The sequence below is a fragment of the Geotrypetes seraphini genome, chromosome 9 (genome assembly GCF_902459505.1).
Source record: "Geotrypetes seraphini chromosome 9, aGeoSer1.1, whole genome shotgun sequence".
Lineage (NCBI taxonomy): Eukaryota > Metazoa > Chordata > Amphibia > Gymnophiona > Dermophiidae > Geotrypetes > Geotrypetes seraphini.
This window is the reverse complement of record NC_047092.1, coordinates 183,769,488-183,791,174: the sequence shown is the minus strand read 5'-3', so window position 1 is coordinate 183,791,174 and position 21,687 is coordinate 183,769,488. Positions and strand designations below refer to the sequence as shown.

General features: G+C 43.5%; 1 protein-coding gene across 1 annotated transcript in view; it reads left to right on the top strand.

The window, feature by feature from the left end:
- The window catches only part of TPRG1 (tumor protein p63 regulated 1), a 97,915-nt gene that overhangs the window by 19,127 nt on the left and 57,101 nt on the right, over nt 1–21,687 (top strand). Inside the window, exon 4 of the mRNA XM_033959299.1 lies at nt 5,774–5,950. Within this exon, the coding sequence (XP_033815190.1) occupies nt 5,774–5,950 (177 nt within the window). The remainder of the gene's footprint in view (nt 1–5,773; nt 5,951–21,687) is intronic.

Here is a 21,687-nt window from a genome sequence, read left to right as displayed (position 1 = left end):
TAACCCTAAGCAGTTAGGGATACCCAGCACTGCAGAATGGAGATGGAGATGGTCTTCCTTACACTGCCGTCTCCTGGACATAAGTAATAATGCACCTAGAAATAGGGCAGGTTGTATCTGGTTAGTAAAGGGTATGTAGGTACAGTGCTTCACTCGCAACAGTAGGTGGCGACCTCTCTCTTCTCCTGCGTGATTTTCTGAATGAAGGCTCAGGAGGCTGGTTCAAGCGGGGGGGAGGGGGGAAGAGATGAAGCTTATATACTGCCTTCTTCTGGATACACATTCAAAGCTGTTTACGTTTATACAGGTACTTATTTTCTACCTGGGGTAATGGTAGATTAAGGTGCGCTAGTGTTTTTAGCGCACGCAGGAAATTATCGCGTACTATGTGGAAAAACTAACACCAGCTCAATGCTGGCGTTAAGGTCTAGCACGCGCGGCAATGTAGCACGCACTATTCCACACCTTAAAGCCCAACGCAGCTTAGTAAAAGCAGCCCTAAATGGCGCTAGAGGTTTTTAACGTGTTCCTATGAGCGTCGGAGCATTTACCTCGCTGGCCCGCACTAAAATCCCGTAGTGTAAGTGACTTGCCCAGGGTCACAAGGAACTGCTGGGCCAAACCTAAATAAATCTGCCAATACAACTTTTTTGTATTTTGGGTAGGATTATTATTATTTTTTTTTAATTCCTTTTTTTGAGCCATATTTGAGCACATAACAACACAGAAAGAAATCATCCAACAGAGAAAAATATGAAAAACAATTTCAGCAAAAGGCCCACTTTCTTTCAAGAAATTAACAGGAAAAACCACAAAGAACCTCTGGGTCGGATTTTTGCACAGCTGTTGAAACAGAAAACTCTCCAAATCGCCAAAAGAGTTTGCAACACGCAGCTAAGGATGTGCGAAAACTGAAAACTGCATTTCACAAACTGTTTGGTAAATCTCCTGCAAAAGGTTTGCATAGGAATTAAGCTATTTGTCAGAATTACAGCGTGAACGTAAAAGAGACTGTCAAAATCCATCTGTTAGTTCTGACCAAAAAACCAAACAAATTATTACTAGCCCCTATCCATCTTGTCATGTCAGTTACCACCCCACCTTTTACAAAACCAAAGCACGGATTTTAGCGCCGGCCACGGTGATGCTCATAGCGTCGGAGCTGTTCCTGCCGCGGCCGGCGCTAAGAACCGTGCTACAGTTTTGTAAAAGGGATTGCTGCCTTTGACGCATGGCGTTCCCCCACCTTTCCGTTGCGGAGCTGTGGGGATGATAAAGAGGCTCAGTTGACGACACCCATTTCAAATGTCCCAACCTAACTGGAGTTTTTATTACATTCATGATTTTCTCATTCTCGAAATCTGGGCATTGGATACCTTTAATACTGCCAAACCAAAGAAGCTAATAAATTGTCTGGAACGGTTTCTGAGAGGTTGTTAAGTTGTAATGAAATAGAAAAACATCGTCTCATGGCCATTGTTGGCGAATGTCGCTCGCATGTAGGCTGGCTTGTAGGATTTTCTGGGATAAGGTTAAACCTAGTGCTGGAAGCTGGTGATTTAAATTGTGAGAAAATCCTCTATGTAGAATATTAAATCAGATACAGATTGGGAAATAAATCTAATCTAATCTAATACACAATTTATTAATTGCACTAGGTTCTTAAAAAGGTTCAAAGTGACTTAAGTCCATAGAAGCCGTAAAATGTGCAGGAAAATGCAAAAGCAGTCGATAATTAAAATATTATCATAACATGAATATTACAAGAAGTCGGGTAGTTTATTCCAAATTGTAATGGCAGCGTAAGCAAAAGAGGAGTTGAGCTGTGGTTTATACCGCACTCCTCTAATCTATTGAAAATGTAGTAATGAAGTACCACAGAATCTGGAGGAAGAATGATGCAAATGAGAAAAAAAGCAAAATCAGATGTTCTGAAAAGTCCGTCTGTAATAGACGATGAACTATGCAAGCTGATTTCAACTTAACTCGCCCCTCAACCGATAACCAGTGAAGTTTCTTATAAGCTAAAGAAACACTTTCATAGCTTTTTAGACCAAAAATTAAGCTAAACGCAGTTTTCTGGAGCAACTGCGATTTTTTTTTATCAGTTTTGATGTTAAGTTGGAAATCTAAAGAATTACAGTAATCAAGTTGAGGCAACACCAACATCTGAACCAACAGTGGCACATGATGTTCATAGAAGCACAACTTCACTAGCCTAAGGGCTCCTTTTACGAAGGCGCGTTAGGGCCTTAACGCACGGAAAATGCCGCACGCGCTAGCCGCCACCGTCTCCTCTTGAGCGGGCGGTAGTTTTTCGGCTAGCGCACTAGTGCACCCTTGTAAAAGGAGCCCTGAGTTTCCTCATGATAGATCAAATCTTCCTCCATAAATTAGGAATTTGATTTTCAAATAAATATGAGCCCTCTGATATTCAAAGCAAGTTAACTGGCTGAAAATAATAATAATAATAATAATAATAATAATTTTATTCTTGTATACCGCCATACCCAAAAAGTTCTAGGCGGTTCACATTCCTTAATTACAGTCCGCGGTGATACACGGATTTACAATATATTGACAAAGTTACAAATTTACACAAATTACAAAATATTGACAAAATTACAAATTTACAGAGTTGTAACGAAGTTACAGAACTGTCAAAACTACAAAATTACAGAATTGTAACAAAAAATTACAAGCGATGAAGAGGGGGGGGGGGGCGAGAGGAAAAAACTATAGCTGAGATTTAGCAGGGGTAGTGGTAAGACAGAAGGAAGGGTTGGTACGCGCTAGCGAGTGTGAGATCAAGTGTGGAGGGGGGGGGAGAGTGGGAAAGGGGAGAAGCCGGTGGCAAATGGGATTGAGATCCCTGTTCACGGAAGAGGTGCGTTTTGAGGAGTTTTCTAAAACTAAGGTAAGAGGGGGCCTCGAGTATTATTTGGGCAAGCCAAGGGTTCAGCTTAGCCGCCTGGTAAGCAAAGGTTTTGTTGAGAAATCTATTGAAGTGGCATAATTTTATGGGTGGGAAGGCGAACAGCTGGGTTCTACGTGGCATCCAACAGGTTTTCTTGCTTGGTTGCAGCTATCCAGTCATATTCAGCAGCGCCCATCTGGTCATCCTCACTAAAAATAACCAGTTTGCGCCAAACTTAAAGCTGGCTATGTTGGAAGCATTCTGGGGGCGGAGTCTGGTTAGAATCCAATATTCAGACCTAACAGGCCAGGTTTAGCGCAGAAATAGGCCTGCATAAATAACTGTCCTTTTTTTATGCATTAACGCATGACCAAAGTCATGCAGTAGATAATTAAAAAAAAAAAAAAAGGAAATTCAAAGTCAAAGCCCACATGAGGCCTAGTTATAGTGCCAGCAGTGGACAAGCTATCCATCGCTTGACTAAATATTGGCCAGGTTGCACCTTATATTGGGCCTGAATTTGTACCTGTATTTAAGGAAGGATAATACTCTTGTCTTTTTAAGCTTTTCTAATATTTCCAGAAGAAATGAATCCAGGGAAGAGTCGTTTACCCGGTCTTTGAAGAGATGCTTTCTGAAGGTCTGTTAGCAGTGCCCTTTTCAAGGTCACTCTAGTATAGCAGCCCAATTCAAAGAGAAGCAAATAGGGCCGGCCTGATGGTAATCTGGGTCCCCAGGCACTAAGAGTCACGGACTTCCCCTTCCCCTACCTACCTCATCATTCCCTTTGTAATTCCCTACCTGAGTAGCATGGATGGAGTCACCCTTCTGTCCTTTTTCTCTGTTGTGATTAGATTGTAAGCTCTTTCAAGCAGGGACTGTCTCTTGCAAGTTCTCTTATGTTCTTATTTGAGACAGACATGGGACAGTAGCATGGAATGCTGTACTATTTGGGGTTTTGCCAGGTACTTGTGACTTGGATTGGCCTCTGCGAAGATGGGATACTGGGTTAGATGAACCAGTGGTCTGACCCAGTAAGACTAGTCTTATGTTCATGTTTAATAAACAGCTATATGCCCCTGATAGCACTATAGAAATAATAAACAGTAGTATGGACTAGAGAATGACACGGGGACAAATTTGTCCCCGTCCCTGCGGGAACTCATTTTCCCATCCCGTACCCGCCCCGTTCCTGCAAGCTCCGTCCTCATCTGCACAAGCCTCAAACACTTTAAAATCATAAATGTTCGAGACTTGTGCGGTTAAGGCAGCGCTTACAGGAATGGGGCAGAGATAGGGACAGCGCCAAAACTCGAGGGGACGAGGAAATTGAGTTCCTGCGGCACTCTATAAATCAAAATGTAGGAAAAGTGAGCCAACTATAGGACAATCAAGCTATTGTGACATCACTGATGAGGTTGGCTCTTATTGGTGGAATGAGGCATTATGATGTCACAATCTCAGTTCTGGTTATTAGCAGCTGAAACTCTTCACACTATTTATTTATTCAATTTTCTATACTGTAGAGAATAACACGGGACAAATTTTTCCTTGTCCCTGTGGGAACTCATTTCCCGTTCCAACGACTTTCTTTTCCTGTCCCTGCAAGCTCCGTCCTCATCTGCACAAGCCTCAAACACTTTAAAATCCTAAGTAGCAACATTCTAGAGCTCAGATTGTGATGTCATAATGCCTCATTCCACCAATGCCTGAGCTCCGTCCTCATCTGCACAAGCCTCAAACACTTTAAAATCCTAAGTAGCAACATTCTAGAGCTCAGATTGTGATGTCATAATGCCTCATTCCACCAATGCCTGAGCTCCGTCCTCATCTGCACAAGCCTCAAACACTTTAAAATCCTAAGTAGCAACATTCTAGAGCTGAACTTGTGATGTCATAATGCCTCATTCCACCAATGCCTAAGCTCCGTCCTCATCCGCACAAGCCTTAAACACTTTAACATCATAAGTAACAACATTCTAGAGCTCAGACTGTGATGTCATAATGCCTCATTCCACCAATGCCTAAGCTCCGTCCTCATCCGCACAAGCCTTAAACACTTTAACATCATAAGTAACAACATTCTAGAGCTCAGACTGTGATGTCATAATGCCTCATTCCACCAATGCCTAAGCTCCGTCCTCACCTGCACAAGCCTTAAACACTTTAACATCATAAGTAACAACATTCTAGAGCTCAGACTGTGATGTCATAATGCCTCATTCCACCAATGCCTAAGCTCCGTCCTCATCCACACAAGCATCAAACACTTTAAAATCATAAGTGTTTGAGGCTTGTGTAGTTAAGGCAGAGCTTACAGGAATGGGGCAGGGACAGCGATAGCGACAAAACTCACAGGAAGGGGAAATTGATTTCTTGCGGGGATGGGGAAAAATTTGTCCCTGTGCCATTCTCTAGTATGGACCCCTAACCATCTATCAAATACAATCAACCTAGAAGGAGGCTAGGGGAGATTGGACCCCTTACTACTCTGGGCCCTCGAGCACTGCTCTGTTGTCTCTGTCCTCTGGATGACAAGAATTTGCAACCAATTAGATTTGGATAATAACTTTTATTGCATGTGGTACCAGAGCCTAGTCAAGTGGTCTCTGGTAGATAACCAAATTCTTGTCTCGGTAGGTGTCTATTTTGTCTCAGTTCTACAGTATGCAAAAGGGCTCCATATTGCTGAACAATTACGCATTTGAAAAACGATCCCGAAACTGCACCGGAGAGTCTCCCTAGGAAGTTTTCCTTTTAATGACTGAGCTGTTGGCTGTACTCTTGAGTTTGGGTAATCCAAGAGGAACACTGTCTACTTGGCCTTAGGATGTCCTTGTTGCATCTTCTCTTCAGGATCGACCACTGGAACAACGAGAAGGAACGCATCGTGCTGATAACCGACCAGTCTCTCCTGATCTGTAAATACGACTTCATCATGCTCTGCACTTTGCAGATCCAGGAAGTGCCTCTGAACTACATGGACAGGATCTGTCTGGGCCAGTTCACCTTCCCTCCAAAATCTCTGGACAAGTGAGTAACTAAGATTGAAGCCGGGGGTCTGAAATCGAAGGCATTTGTACATTCTCACTCTTGGGTGTGTCTGTGATACGTTAGCAGTTCCAAATCGCAACATGAACCAAAGTGAAAAGTGAGGCATTGCTGTATTTTGGGGCTTTTTTATACTTATAGGGGAGTGAAATATACTTTGGGGTATATTCAAAAAAGGGCGCTAGATACCCCAATATAATGTGCTAAGTCAAACCCATCACCCCGTAAACCAGGAAAGTGATACTCATACCAGGACCTGTAATGTCAAGATTGCAAAGGTGATGGGACAAAAGCGCGCCAGACAAAGCCACACCGACATTTCGGCACAGACAATTGCACGCAAGACTCCAGCGCACCGCTGTTAAAGTTAATTTTAAAGAGCTCCGAGGGGGGGAGGAACCCCCCTACTTTACTTAATAGTGTTTGCGCTGCCGTTGGAGAGATGTGTGTGGGGGGTGCAATCCCCCACATTATACAGAAAACTTAACTTTTTCTGAAAAAATCAGGAAAAAGTTAAGTTTCCTCTATAATGGGGGAGAGAGAAGATCCTGCTGGGTGGCGCTTAAGGCCCCCCCCCCCAAAAAAAAAAGTATTCCTCTGCCTATGACCTCATCCACACATCAGATCTCCAGAGCTTGGCCTGTCTCTGGTATTCTGCACGCACGTGGAAGTGGGTGGATGGGGAAGGAGTGAGGTGGCGGAGAGGAGGACAGGTGCTGTACCCCTACAAATACGGCACCCGGGACAGATCGCCCTCCCCCCCTTAACTACACCACTAGGTCAACGCACCATAGAATATATATGGTTTGAAAGGAGTGACTGGATTTATGGGAAGAGGTATTGCTTAGGGTTACCAGACTTTCCATTTCCAGGTCCGCCCAGTTCCACCCATCCTCGCCCCAGCCTCGCCCCCGGCTGCCTGCTTTCGTCGGGCAGGATGGCATCTGCGATTTTACTGCAGGATATCTCAGCATGTCCCACAGTAAGTTATGGTAAGCACACATTAGAGTTTACTGTAGCTCAGTAAACGGACCCCAATAGTCAGCCCATTCTCACGGTGGCCAATCCAGGTCCCTAGTACCTGGCCAAAACCCAAGGAGTAACAACATTCCAGAACCCCAAAGAGTAACAAAAGATTCTAGAACCCCAAAGAGTAGCAACATTCCACGCTACCGATCCAGGGCAAGCAGAGGCTTCCCCCATGTCTTAATAACAGACTATGGGCTTTTCCTCCAGGAATTTGTCCAAACCTTTCGTATAACCAGCTACGCTATCCGCTATCCAAGCAGGCAAGCTTAAACTCCGTGTGAGGAAATCTGAAGTGGAGGTTTTAGATTGGCTTTAGATTTGTTGTCAGGTTTAGTCTGGGAAGGAAGAGGCCTGAGAAGGACAGAAAGGAAAGAGAAGTTGAATGGCTCTTCCTGGTAGATCTCAGCCAGATACAAGAGAAGCTGACCAGGAAGCAGGCTGACCTCCGCCTGTTCTGATTTATTGCCCCCTCTCATACTGCTCTGGTTGAAGATGCCTCTGCTCACAAAGGACCTAGGAGGTGAGGCGAGACCCTCGTTCTTTCCTCGCCACTCGGAACTATTCTGCAAAAAAAAGAGTTCTACGGTTGTTTCATGGCGGAGGCGCTCGAGACCACTGTTTTGCTGGTGGCCACCGTAGACTATTGACTCCTGGTGGGAGGCTGGGAGTTGATTTGAGCTCTTTTGCCAGCTATACAGTCAGAACTTAAAAATTCTCCAAGCTTTTATCCTAGAGCAAAGGTGGGTGAGGGACAATAGTGCTGGCAGGAACAGCTAAACACATATTTGGCTTTTGGGAGGTAACAACATAGCTAACATTAAAAAGAATTCTGCTGCTTTTTCAGCTCCTCTGTCCCCCCCCCCCCCCAGCCTTTCCCTACGGGGCGTGTGGATTTAAGGGCTGTACCTTTATCTGTAATTATATCTGGTTATTACAGATATCATGCGAATACCTCAGAACAAACTCCTCCCTGTAACAGATAATTACTGCACAGCTTATGAATGGATGGGTCTGAATGCTGGAGAAGTAACAGGTTTGGACACATCTTGCATTCCTGCCACTGAATACCTGAGTTATAGTTATTATCCTTTTGCAGCGGCTCTGCACAGGGTACATGGATGATAGGTTTATGGGTTCACTTTTAATACGACCAGCACAAATCTTCCCCTTGCACTCGGTGAAAGAGATTAGGATTCAATAGGCAGAGAGATTGGATACTCCTTGGGGGGCGGGGGGACATTTAGGTATTACTAGTCAGTGTTTGCGTCTGTGCTGTCCGTGTTCTCTGGTGGGACAGTGTGTCTGTTTGCATATCCTGCAGTGCAGCTGTCTGTGCTGTCCTTGTTCTGTGGTGGGGCTGTGTGTCTGTGTCTTGTGTCTATGTGTCCTGCAGTGCAGCTGTCTGTGCTGTCCCTGTTCTGTAGTGGGGCAGTGTGTCTGTCTGTCTGTCTGTGTATCTTGCAGTGCAGCTGTCTGTGCTGTCCTTGTTCTATGGTTGGGCTGTGTGCCTGTGTCTGGTGTCTATGTATCCTGCAGTGCAGCTGTCTGTGCTGTCCCTGTTCTGTAGTGGACAGTGTGTCTGTCTGTGTATCCTGCAGTGCAGCTGTCTGTGCTGTCCTTGTTCTATGGTGGGGCTGTGTGCCTGTGTCTGGTGTCTATGTGTCTTGCAGTGCAGCTGTCTGTGCTGCCCATGTTCTACGGTGGGTAGTGTGTCTGTCTATCTGTCTATGTATCCTGCAGTGCAGCTGTCTGTGCTGTCCTTGTTCTATGGTGGGGCTGTGTGCCTGTGTCTGGTGTCTGGTGTCTATGTGTCCTGCAGTGCAGCTGTCTGTGCTGTCCCTGTTCTGTAGTGGGGCAGTGTGTCTGTCTGTCTGTCTGTCTGTGTATCTTGCAGTGCAGCTGTCTGTGCTGTCCTTGTTCTATGGTTGGGCTGTGTGCCTGTGTCTGGTGTCTATGTATCCTGCAGTGCAGTTGTCTGTGCTGTCCCTGTTTGTAGTGGGGCAGTGTGTCTGTCTGTGTATCCTGCAGTGCAGCTGTCTGTGCTATCCTTGTTCTGTGGTGGGGCTGTGTGCCTGTGTGTCTATGTGTGCTGCAGTGCAGTTGTCTGTGCTGTCCCTGTTCTGTAGTGGGGCAGTATGTCTGTCTGTCTGCCTGTGTATCCTGCAGTGCAGCTGTCTGTGCTGTCCTTGTTCTATGGTGGGGCTGTGTGCCTGTGTCTGGTGTCTATGTGTCTTGCAGTGCAGCTGTCTGTGCTGCCCATGTTCTACGGTGGGGTAGTGTGTCTGTCTATCTGTCTATGTATCCTGCAGTGCAGCTGTCTGTGCTGTCCCTGGTCTCTGGTGGAGCATCATAAGTGTGTAATTGTATATCAGCACTTTTATAATGTTTGATAGTGTTCATAATACTTCGCAATGTAACGCAGATACTCTAATATGGTTGAAAAATTTAAGTAATTGGGTGTAATTGTGGAGACACATTTATTGTTTTCAGATCAGGTATCAAATGTTATATAAAGAGATTTTTATACCCTGAGATCTTTATGGACTGTTAGCGGTCTATTTGAAAATAATGATTTCCATACTTTAATGCAGGCATCCTTTATGTCAAGATTAAATTATTGTAATATTATTCACGCTGGTTTTACGCTGCATTAAAGGTGAATATGATGGGGTTACCGGTCATTTTTAGAATTAGATTAAAAATCTTAGTTTGAACTCATTAAGCATTTCACACCTCAGAACCTGGCTATTTGCCATCTCTAACTATTCCATATACTCTTAATCGGACAACGAGATCTTTGCAGGACAAGAGGTTGGGAATCAACTCGAAATAAGGCATTCTCTTTTTTAGCACCTAGTCTTTGCTATCATCTTCCCACACTGACGTTAATTATAAACAGGGGCAGAACTGAAAATGTGCCTAATCCTGAGCTTGGATATTTTGTGCAAGACGTCCACAAACCCAGCAGGAAAAATGTCCATTTTCAAAGCTGTCTTTTATAGGTATAAGTTTTGGTCCTTAGGACGTTTGCCTTTTTTGCCCATTTTCAAACATAAAAACGGCCACGTGAAAAACGTACAAAAGCAAGTTTTGTAGATGTACCCATCCACTATCTTCTCTGATTGCAGCAGAAGGAATCCCCTTCAGCTGAGCCAGTTTTGGGAATTTCTGGCAGCTCAGCTGATGGGAATTCCCTTTATCAGGATCAGCTGAGCCGCGGAGCCCTACACCCCTCCCCTTGACATTTTGAGCCAATCAGGGCCTTCGACCCCTCCCACTGCATCCCAAGATGCTTTGGGAGGGGGAAGCCCCATCATTTGCAGCGCACGGCCTTGTAGGCAGGAGGGAATGAGCTTTCCTCCTGCCGTTTTCTCATCCGAAAGTACGGGGGGGGGGGGGGGGGGTCCGAGGATGTGGGAGAGGGCCCAGGAATTTGGGGGGGATGTGGGGAGACAGAGATGTCAGGGGATATCAGGGGAGGTCCAGGATATCAAGGGGATGTCGGGAATGTGAGAGGGATGTGGAGGATGTCAGGGGAATGTGTGGGATGCCAAGGGGAGGGGTGAAGGCCTCTGTGGCTCAGCTGATCATGGCAGGGGGAATCCCCATCAACTGAGATGCCAGGAATCCTTGAAACCAGCTCAGCTAATGGGGATTCCTCTGCCACAATCAGCTGATGGGAAGCCTAAAGTTTTTTGTTTTTTTTTTTGGGGGGGGGTTTCACTCTTTGGATGGTGGGAGGGGGTCGTGACCACTGGGGGAGTAAGTGTGTGTGTGTGGGGGGGGGTCAATCCTTAAATCCTGAAGTGGTCTTCTTGTTAGTTTGGGTACCTATGTGGAACTTAGACACAACTCAAACAGGTTCAAGTTTATTTAAAAATTTGATTAAACGCCTATCAGATACCAGTGAGCGTTTTACAATCTTAAAAATTAAGGGGAGAGAGAAATTTTAAAACAAAAGACATTTACAAGCAAAAACATATAGCAGGACACATAATAACATTAAGCACTAGGAAAGGGAGGAGAACTACAATGGATTATAGGAAAGAGAACGTATAAGGGAAAAAAACAATAGGGCCGAAGGGAAAGAAGAAAAAAAGATTTGGATCCGGCAAAAGAGGAGATTTCGATTTTCAAAAGCGTCTTTAAGTAATAGGGCCAAATGGGGAAGAAGAAAAGAGTTGGATCCGGCATCTAAGTTCTCTCTAGGAAAATTTTGATTATGGCTGGGGTTGAAGCCCACCCCATTCCCGCCCATAACACACCTCCCAACACGCCCCTTTGGTTGCACGGCAGCTTAGAAGTACTGCTGCACGTCCAGAAAGTTGGTTTTGATTATCTGCACTTGGACGTCCAGAACTAGCGGCGACGGGCTCTGTATCTCTGAATCCATGCCTTGTGCCATACCAGTTATAAAGGTGAAAGGCTCTAAAACCCTATAACAATTCCTTGAGCTGGTCAGACTTGACAGGTTTTGCATCTACTCAGCCCTCTGTCCTACAGTAGAAGTGACACGTTCTATCCCTTCACCCATTAAGCCCTCTAGTCCCCTAGAAGGAAAAAATTCTGTATCTCGCCAGGAACTTGTGACCTGAACTGGGTTTGATGGACCTTTGGTCTGTCCAAGTATGACAACACTTCTGCTCTTATCTGTCACTGTCCTCATCCCATTGAGCTCTCTGGTCCTACAGGTAACAGGTTCTGAAGTCTTGTGCTCATCGCCTGAGCCACCTAGTCCTAGAAGGGACAGGTTCTGTACCTTTGCGCCCATTCCCTGCTAGAGGTTACAGGCTGTCTGTCCTTGTTCCCATCTCCTGAGCATTCCAGTTCTAGAAGTAAACATAAGAATAGCCTTACTGGGTCAGACCAATGGTTCATCTAGCCCAGTATCCTGTCTTCACAGAGGTCAATCCTGGTCACAAGTACCTGGCAAAACCCCCAAATAGTAGCAATATTCCATGCTACCTATTTAGGGCAAGCAGTGGCTTCCCCCATGTCTGTCTCAATAGCAGACTATGGACTTTTCCTCCAGGAACTTGCCCAAACCTTTTTTTTAAACCAGGTATGTTAACCCCTCTTACTACATCCTCTGGCAACATGTTCCAGAGCTTAACTATTCTCTGAGTGAAAAAATATTTCCTTCTATTGGTTTTTAACAGTATTACTCTGTAACTTCATCGAGTGTCTCCTAGTCGTTGTAATTTTTGATGGAGTAAAGAATGGATCAACTTGTACCCGTTCTCCACCACTCCACCACTCAGGATTTTGTAGACTTCAATCCTATCTCCCCTCAGCCGTCTCTTTTCCAAGCTGAAGAGCCCTAACCTTTTTAGTCTTTCTTCATACTAGAGGAGTTCCATCCCCTTTATCTTCTTGGTGGCTCTTCTTTGAACCTTTTCTAGTTCCGCTATATCTTTTTTGAGATAAGATGACCTGAATTGAACACAGTACTCAAGCGATAGGTTCTGTACCCTTGCACAAACTCACAGACCCATTCACTCCTGGGGCAAGGTTGTTCTGTATCACTGTGTACTCAGCATGCATCTTTGCAGAACTTATCAATAGTTTAAAATGTTCTGCCAACTGTACATCCTTGGACCACAGGCCTCAATTAAATTCCCACCAAATCGAGTTGGCTGGTATTGTCATTTGGCTGTGGGAGCACATCCAACTTAATTAAAAAATGTTTCCTTGAACTCCACCAACAAAAGTCAATAGGTCAGACTGTTCCGCCACACAACCAAGTGTAATAAGTGAGAAAGACCTCACTGTTCTGCACGCTTAGCCCCACCAATGTAAACAGACGAGCATCATGGAATGGTAAAGAGATGTTTCGTTTGAGCGGGGGAGGACATATACCTCAACACTTTATTTGGTAAGTACCACCTCTAAGGAAAGCACCTGCTGAAACATGAAGAAGCCAGAGACACCATCACCAGCTTCACCAGTCTGTATGCACAAGACCTTCCCACCCAATCCCTCCTCCAAAGAAACAAGAGAAAGCGTTAAGGACCCTGCTACAGAAATGGTTTTGTTTTTGTAATCTTTTTTTTTTGTCAGGGTGGAGGGAGGAAGTTCAGATGCGGTGTATAAATAATCTGTTAATATAAATTTTTAAAAAGTGATATCCAGTCACCACATCAAAGAAACATCACTTCTCTGCTTGGTCTGGTAGATCAAAAGCTTGGATATGGTCGGGAACTTGCTCTCAAGGAATACGCATTAGACATGTTGGTGCGCAGCCCTAGAGGGTGGCCTGCCATCGTTTGATGTGGATAACATGTGTCGCTGTGTGTGTGTTGATGGGCCTTCAATGCGCTGTCACTTGAATATATTTTGTTTCTACAGCAATATCTTCACTTTGAGCTCAGATCACAGACCATCACTCTTCAATGCGGTCCTTGTTTTCCCTAGAGTCCAGCCTTGGATTGCTGTCTGGAGCTATTTGATGCAATAAAGGAAAACGCACAAAAGATAAAAACACACAATAAAACAGAAAAAAGGGGGCTTTTCTACATCGAGGGGGGGGGGCCTCCATTTAAGGGCCTTGGTAATGCAGAATGAGACCCAGTTGTGTATGGACACCTGAGTGCCCATGTAGCATACGAGTATTAGTGTACATTTTGGAGCCTCCACATACATCTGCCGTAGACCTGGCATGAATGAGGGTCTCGTACTAGATAACAGAACAGGGTTGCAATTATATCACCAAAAAGTACCTAAGAGCAGAATGTAACCAAGCACAGAGAACGCTTTGCCAGAGGTTGTGGAAAGAGCAGATAGCGTAGCTGGTTTTAAGAAGGATTTGGACAATTTCCTGGAGGAAAAGTCCATAGTCTGTTATTGAGAAAGACATGGGGGAAGCCACTGCTTGCCCTGGATCGGTAGCATGGAATGTTGCTACTCTTTGGGGTTCCAGAATCTTGTTACTCTCTGGGGATTCCGCATGGAATGTTGCACTCTTTGGGGTTCTAGAATCTTGCTTACTCTTAGATAATGGAATGTTGCTACTCTATGGGGATTCCGCATGGAATGTTGCTACTCTTTGGGATTCTAGAATGTTGCTACTCTTTGGGGATTCCGCATGGAATGTTGCATTCTTTGGGGTTCCGGAATCTTGCTTACTCTGAGATAATGGAATGTTGCTACTCCTTGGGTTTTGGCCAAGCACTAGGGACCTGAATTGGCCACCGTGAGAACAGCCTTGAGGGACCATTGATCTGACCCAGTAAGGCTATTCTTATGTTCTTATAAGGCTTGAATTCAATTAATCACAAGTTGAAATGAGACAATTCCAAACTTAACATCCATAAAAAAACATTTATGTCAGCCCACAAATTTAATTAATCAAAACAGGTATATAGTATAGTTGTGGGATTTTTTTGGGGATTAGGGATAGCAGGAATTATACATGATTAGAGCTGTAATCTCAGGATGTGGATCTGGAATAACATTGTGTAACAAATGCACTATGATATACCTACTTGTTTTGATTAATTAAATTTGTGGGCTGACATAAATGTTTTTTTTTTTTTAATGGATGTTAAGTTTGGAGTTAAGTCTCACTTCAACTTGCGATTAATTGAATTCAAGCCTTCTGTGTGCTTGGTTACATTCGGTTCTTACTTTTTGATGATTGAGGTTCTCTAAATATATCAGGCTTGCAGCCAACTCACAGTATTCTGTAGACATGTAGATAAAATCCCACAAAAGATTCTTTTTGACCAGTCAAAGTAGTTCTTTTCTCCTTGGACTCATTACTGCATTAACCCTTGTAAACCTCTCCTATTTCTGGGACGGTTCCCTTTAGTCTGTTCTCCGAAGTTAAGATTTTCATTGTCTTCCCAAGTCAGAAAGCGTTGTACACTCTCCACCGGAAGAGAAGATGGTCCTTGCCTCTCTTTGGCTTGTTCCATTGATGCCTCTTCTGCAGGGGTGTATTGTAAGCTCTGTCAAGCAGACATTGTCTCGTACATGTTTGCGTACATCTGGCAGCTCTTTAGAAATGATTAGTAGTGGTGGACCACACCATTATTATCTCTGATGTAGGAACAATAGGAAATGCTGGGAGCCCAAGCAGTCCCTAATACACACCCATTTGTCTTTGCTCTGTTTGAGAAGTTCTACAGGACGAGATTCAGTAAAAGGCCCTCAGAAACCGGTGCTCAATGATATTCTACAATTTGCACTCAAAGGAGAGCAGCCATTAGAGAATGGCATTGAGTGCCTGTCCATGTCTCAGTGTGACTCACCGGAAGACTCACGACTCTACAAGATATGCTGGTCCTGGAGAAGGCTGCCTAGGAGTTTTTGAGACTGCGGAAGTCTCTTCTTCGGAAGTGAGCGCACATGTGACACATTGAATGTAATATCAATATTTATATCCCGTTAACCACTAAGGGGCCCATAAACAAAACTTTAAAATGTCTAAAAACCTTCCTAAGTCAACACTTTGACGTCCTAATAGACAAAACGTGGAAGTGCCGATAACCAAACTGCCTTTCTGGATGTGTAGTGGGATTTCTTATGCTGCTGTGCGCCCAGAGCTGAAAGGGGCATATCTGGAAGAGTGGTCAGGGTGGTATCTGGGTGGGATGTGGGCCGACTTCGACTTAGACGTGCTGCAGAGATAATCGAATGTTTTACTAGACATCATGGACAAAACTTAGACATTGTGAGTTAGACAATGATGAAAACAGGTATAAGTGCCAAAAAGGTAGCCAAAGTGACCAGATAACCACTGCAGTGACAAAATAAAGACCACCACACACTCCCTCAGTGTTCACTGACCCCCCCCCCTCATTCACCCACAAAGATCAGAATAAAAAAGTACATACTTGTCTCCAGAACATCAGCACCTGATATAGGGAAGCCTAGTAGAGCTGCACCCATGTGTTTTAAATAGACTGGGGTGGGTGGGCTAGTGGACCATAGAGAGGGGGACCCAGGCCCATAAGCTACCCAAACCACTGCATTCATGGTGGAAAATGTGAACCCACCAAAACCCCCCAAAACCCTATTCTACTGCCATATAGGTGCCACCTGCAGCCATAAGGGCTTTTGGGGTTGTAGACAGGTGGGTGTAGTTGGTTTTGGAGGACTCACCATAAGCTATAAGGGAGTTCTGGTGAGATGTTAATCTGACACTCTTTATGTGAAGTTCACAGCAGTGCCCTATAAGATTCCCCTCTGTTTGGTTGCCATGTCTGGTTGGCCATGTCCAAATGGCCTTCTTCTTGGTGTTTGGGACTTGGATGAAAGTTTAATCAAAAATGTGGTATAAAGATAGACATCCTGGCAGTCTCGCAAACCCAGTGGCCTGGACGTCCAAATAGAAGATTTAAAAAAAAAAAAATAAATAAAATTCTAGACATATTTTTTGAAAATGGGCATTTTCCCACTGCCGACTTTGGGCCCCTAGCGCGTTCGGACTTAGACGTATGATTTGATTAAGTTACAGACGCCTACCGGCACTTAACTCAAGCTAGGTACTGCTAGGCGCAATTCTATAAATAATAATAATAACTTTATTCTTCTATACCGCCATAATCTTGCGACTTCTAGGCGGCTCACATTGAAGAGAGCTGGACAATCAGCGAGTTACAATATTCAGATAGACAGAGGAATTATAGTGTACAGAATCTTAAAAAATGCAGCAAAATTACAAAATACAGTTTGATTAGGATTTCAGAGGGAAAGAGAGATGAAAAAAAAAAGCGTTCGGTGAATTTCTGTTTAGGTGATATATCTGTCGAATAAGGCAGTTTTGATGACCTTTCTAAAAGCGTCGTAGGTCAGTCTAGCTTTATTAATGTAGTTGTCTAGACCCATGTTGTCGTTTGTTTGCTTGGTACATAAAAGTTCAAGTTTTCAAGTTTAAGTTTCAAGTTTATTAATTGGCTTGTTCAATCGCTTAATCGGATTTCTAAGCGATGTACAATAAAATTTACATCCATAAGGAAACAAAAACATTACATACACTTAATTAATTATAATATAAACAAAAGGTAAGAGGGGATGAAATACATTTTTTATAGTAAAGAAAGAACATACAGGGAAAATACAAAAGGAAGTTGGAAAAACAAAAAAAAAGCAGAATAATTCACTAAAATAACACTTTATAATAAAATTTAATTAATTTGCAAATGCATCTTTAAACAGAAAGGTTTTTAATTCGCTTTTAAATTTCCCAAACACCTTCTCCTCCCGTAAAAACATGGGAAGCGCATTCCAAATCTGGGGTGCTGTACATGAGAAGATAAATTGTCTTCTTGTACTAATAATTTTTAACGAAGGAATTGATAAAAGGTTCCGTTCACTAGATCTTAAGGTTCTTTTAACTGAATATGGGATAAGTAACCTAAATAAAAATGCTGGAGTCTTATTTTCTAATGTTTTAAAAATAATTGTACATAATTTATGCGTAATTCTATGAATGACTGGAAGCCAATGAGCCTTTTTAAGGAGTGGTGTCACATGATCACATTTTTTAGATTTTGTTATTAATTTAATAGAAGCATTTTGAATAATTTGTAATCGTTTAATTTCTTGTGTTCTATCCAGAAAGGTTTTGTATTTACAGCCGGTAATGCTTGGCTATGCAAATAGATTGCAGTTTCTGGTTTGTCTTATAGGGCTGTAGAATACAAAGTGAGGTAGCAGGTAGGTAGGAGCCAGTCCCCAAACCAGCTTGAAACATATGCAGGAGAACTTGAAAATTATTCGTGCCTCGCATTGCAGCCAGTGTAGGGGCTAACACGATCGCCCTTTTTCAATCCAAATATCAAGCGGACCGCTGCGTTCTGAACAATTCTAAGTTTCCTCACTGGTTTTTTGGGGTATACCCATATAAACGATATTGCAATAGTCCAGAGTAGAAAGCACTAGTGATTGCACTAGTAATCTGAACAATAATGGGTCAAAGTAGTTTTTGATGGTCTTTAATTTCCACAATATCAGGAAACACTTTTTTACCACTATATTCGTGCGTTCAACCATTGTCAAATGTGATTCCCAATATTTTTATTGTATTGGTAATCGGGTAATCGGGGTCTTTTATATGTAGCATTGTTTTGGTAATTTTATCCGTTAGGCTTGCAAGGAAGATTTTTGTTTTTTGACATGCGGTAAGTGCTGTTTTCTACCGATTCAGCTGCCATGGATAGAATCCGGCTCTTAGAGCTGACTAGTAACAAAGAGAGAATGAACAAAGTAGTGTCTGCGCTTCCGAAGCCGGCCTGCGCGCCCTTCTGCTTAGTTAATCATGGTGTACTCCTGCACGCACTTCGCTTTGGCTTAGCTGTGTGTGGGTGCAAGCTAATATTTATTTCTTTGATTATCAATTTGCATTGTGGAACTTTATCTTTGCATTGGCCAACTTCAAATAAGTTTTGCAACACTTAATAAAGCATATATTTTCTTTTTGCAATCCCTTTAGCTAATTCCAGGGAGGCTAGAGCTGCGCTTTCCCTACTTACCATGTTTTCCTTTAGCAATCCCAAATCTGACGTATTTATTTATTTTGGGCTGTTCTGTAGTTTTGAAAACTTTAGTCTACGCCTGCTATGACTGGTTTTCCTCATTTAAGACCCTTTTTACAAAGCCGCGGTAGCGTTTTCCGGAGCAGCAAATGCAATGAAGCCCGTTCAGTTTCTATGGACTTCATCACATTTGCCACACTGGGAATTGCTACTGTGGCTTTGAAGAAAGGGCCTTTAGGAGTCTTTATACAAAGGTGCAGCAAGCATTAACGCAGCTTAAAATGGTATTCTGCAGGGCACACTGAGGCATCCCATGTGTGTGTGCCAAACCGTGTGCTAAGATTATTTTTACATTTTTTTTCCCTGGAAGAGGTGTGTCTGGTGGCAGAGTATGTGCGAATCTAAGCATATCAGTTAATCGATGAAATTTAATATGGGCAAATGCAAAGTGATGCACATTGGGAAGAATAACCAAAATCATAGTTACTGGATGCTAGAGCCCACCTTAGGGTCAGCGCCCAAGAAAAAGATCTGGGTGTCATTGTAGACAACATGTTGAAACCTTCCACCCTATGTGCGGCGGAGGCCAAAAAAGCAAACAAGATGCTAGGAATTATTAGAAAAGGGAGGGTAAACAAGACTGTGAATATTATAATGCCTCTGTATTGCTCCATGATGCAAGTACTGTGTTTAATTCTGGTCGCCTTACCTCAAAAAGGATATATCACACTAGAAAAAGTTCAAAGAAGAGTGACCAAGATGATAAAGGGGATGGAACTCCTCTCGTATGAGGAAAGACTAAAGAGTTTAGCGCCCTTCAGCTTGGAAAAGAGATGACTGAACGGAGATATGATTGAAGTCTACGAAATCCTGAGTGGAGTAGAACGGGTACAAGTGGATCGATTTTTCACTCCGTCAACGATTACAAAGGCTAGAGGACACTCGAAAAAAGTTATAGGGAAATACTTTTAAAACCAATAGGAGGAAATATTTTTTCACTCAGAGAATAGTTAAGCTCTGGAACGAATTGGTAGAGGATTTGGTAAGAGCGGTTAATGCACCTGGTTTTAAAAAAAGGTTTGGAAAAGTTCCTGGAGGAAAAGTGCATAGACTGTTATTGAGACAGACATGAGGGAGGCTAGTGCTTAGCTTGGGATCGGTATCATGGAGTGTTGCTACTTTTTGGGGTTTTGCCAGGTACATGAATCCTATGTTCCCTCTAAGCTGAGCATGTGAGCAAGCACTCATACATTCTAGAAGCGTCGCTCACAGATTTTACGTGGCTGCTCACCAAAATTCTTGCAAATCTGGCAAATTGTTGGTTTTTAGAACTTGTTGCTCATACGAAAAAAAACTTGCACATAGCTGATCGGTCTTTGGAGCATTGCTTGCGACCTGGACTGTCCACCGTGAAGACGAGATACTAGACTAAATGGACTATTGGTCTGACCCAGTAAGGCTATTCTTATGTTTGACTCCCTAGAGAATGACGCAGGGACAGAATTTGTCCCCATGGATAACTGTGGGAAACTATCCCGTGTCATTCTTTAGTGTCCATCTCAACCTCAGTCCTTCTACACCAGCATTCTTCAATGCCAGGCTTGAGGGTCAGTGGCTTGAAACCATCCCATGTCATTCTTTAGTGTCCATCTCAACCTCAGTCCTTCTACACCAGCATCCTTCAATGCAAGGCTTGAGGGTCAGTGGCTGGAAACCATCCCGTGTCATTCTTTAGTGTCCATCTCAACCTCGGTCCTTCTACACCAGCATTCTTCAATGCAAGGCTTGAGGGTCAGTGGCTGGAAACCATCCCATGTCATTCTTTAGTGTCCATCTCAACCTCGGTCCTTCTACACCGGCATTCTTCAATGCAAGGCTTGAGGGTCAGTGGCTGGAAACCATCCCGTATCATTCTTTAGTGTCCATCTCAACCTCAGTCCTTCTACACCAGCATTCTTCAATGCCAGGCTTGAGGGTCAGTGGCTTGAAACCATCCCGTGTCATTCTTTAGTGTCCATCTCAACCTCAGTCCTTCTACACCAGCATCCTTCAATGCAAGGCTTGAGGGTCAGTGGCTGGAAACCATCCCGTGTCATTCTTTAGTGTCCATCTGAACCTCGGTCCTTCTACACCAGCATTCTTCAATGCAATGCTTGAGGGTCAGTGGCTGGAAACCATCCCATGTCATTCTTTAGTGTCCATCTGAACCTCGGTCCTTCTACACCAGCATTCTTCAATGCAATGCTTGAGGGTCAGTGGCTGGAAACCATCCCATGTCATTCTTTAGTGTCCATCTCAACCTCGGTCCTTCTACACCGGCATTCTTCAATGCAAGGCTTGAGGGTCAGTGGCTGGAAACCATCCCGTGTCATTCTTTAGTGTCCATCTCAACCTCAGTCCTTCTACACCAGCATTCTTCAATGCAAGGCTTGAGGGTCAGTGGCTGGAAACCATCCCGTGTCATTCTTTAGTGTCCACCTCAACCTCGGTCCTTCTACACCAGCATTCTTCAATGCAAGGCCTGATGGTCAGTGGCAGTGTTCATTCATACTCTGATTCTTCCCTCTCTCTTTAAAGAATGACATGGGGATGGTTTCCCAGGGTTAACTGCAGGGCAGCAACAGGGACAAATTCTGTCTCCTGTCATTCTTGCTCCATACCATTTATAAAATAAGTAGCATTAGGGGATTATTTGTTAATAGGAAAATTAGCTTGTGGCCATTAATGGGAAAATGGCAAGTAGGGTAAATCAGTTACTGATATTCAATTCATTAAAATGCTATACCAAGAATTTCAAAACATAAAATTAATTAAATGTTTAATTTATTAATTTCTTTAATTCAATTCATATCCTAAAAACTAACAAAATTTATTTCATCTACACTTAGGGGCTCATAATCGAAAGAGAAAAATGTCTAAAAAACAGCCTAAGTCGGCATTGTCAAAATACATCCAAGTGCCGATAATAAAAATGGGTTTTGGACGTATTTCTAAACAACCTAGGCCTTCATAGTGTCGCTGAACGACCATAGCTAAACGGGGCGTTTCAGGAGGAGTGTCGAGGGCGGGATTTGGGCGGGACGTGGGCCGGCTTAGACAGTCGTTTTGCATGTATAACCGAAAGTTTTACAACAGAGCCTAGACGGAACTTGGACGTTGTGACTTAGACCATTTAAAACATGGTCTAAGTCACAAAATCCCACCTAAAAT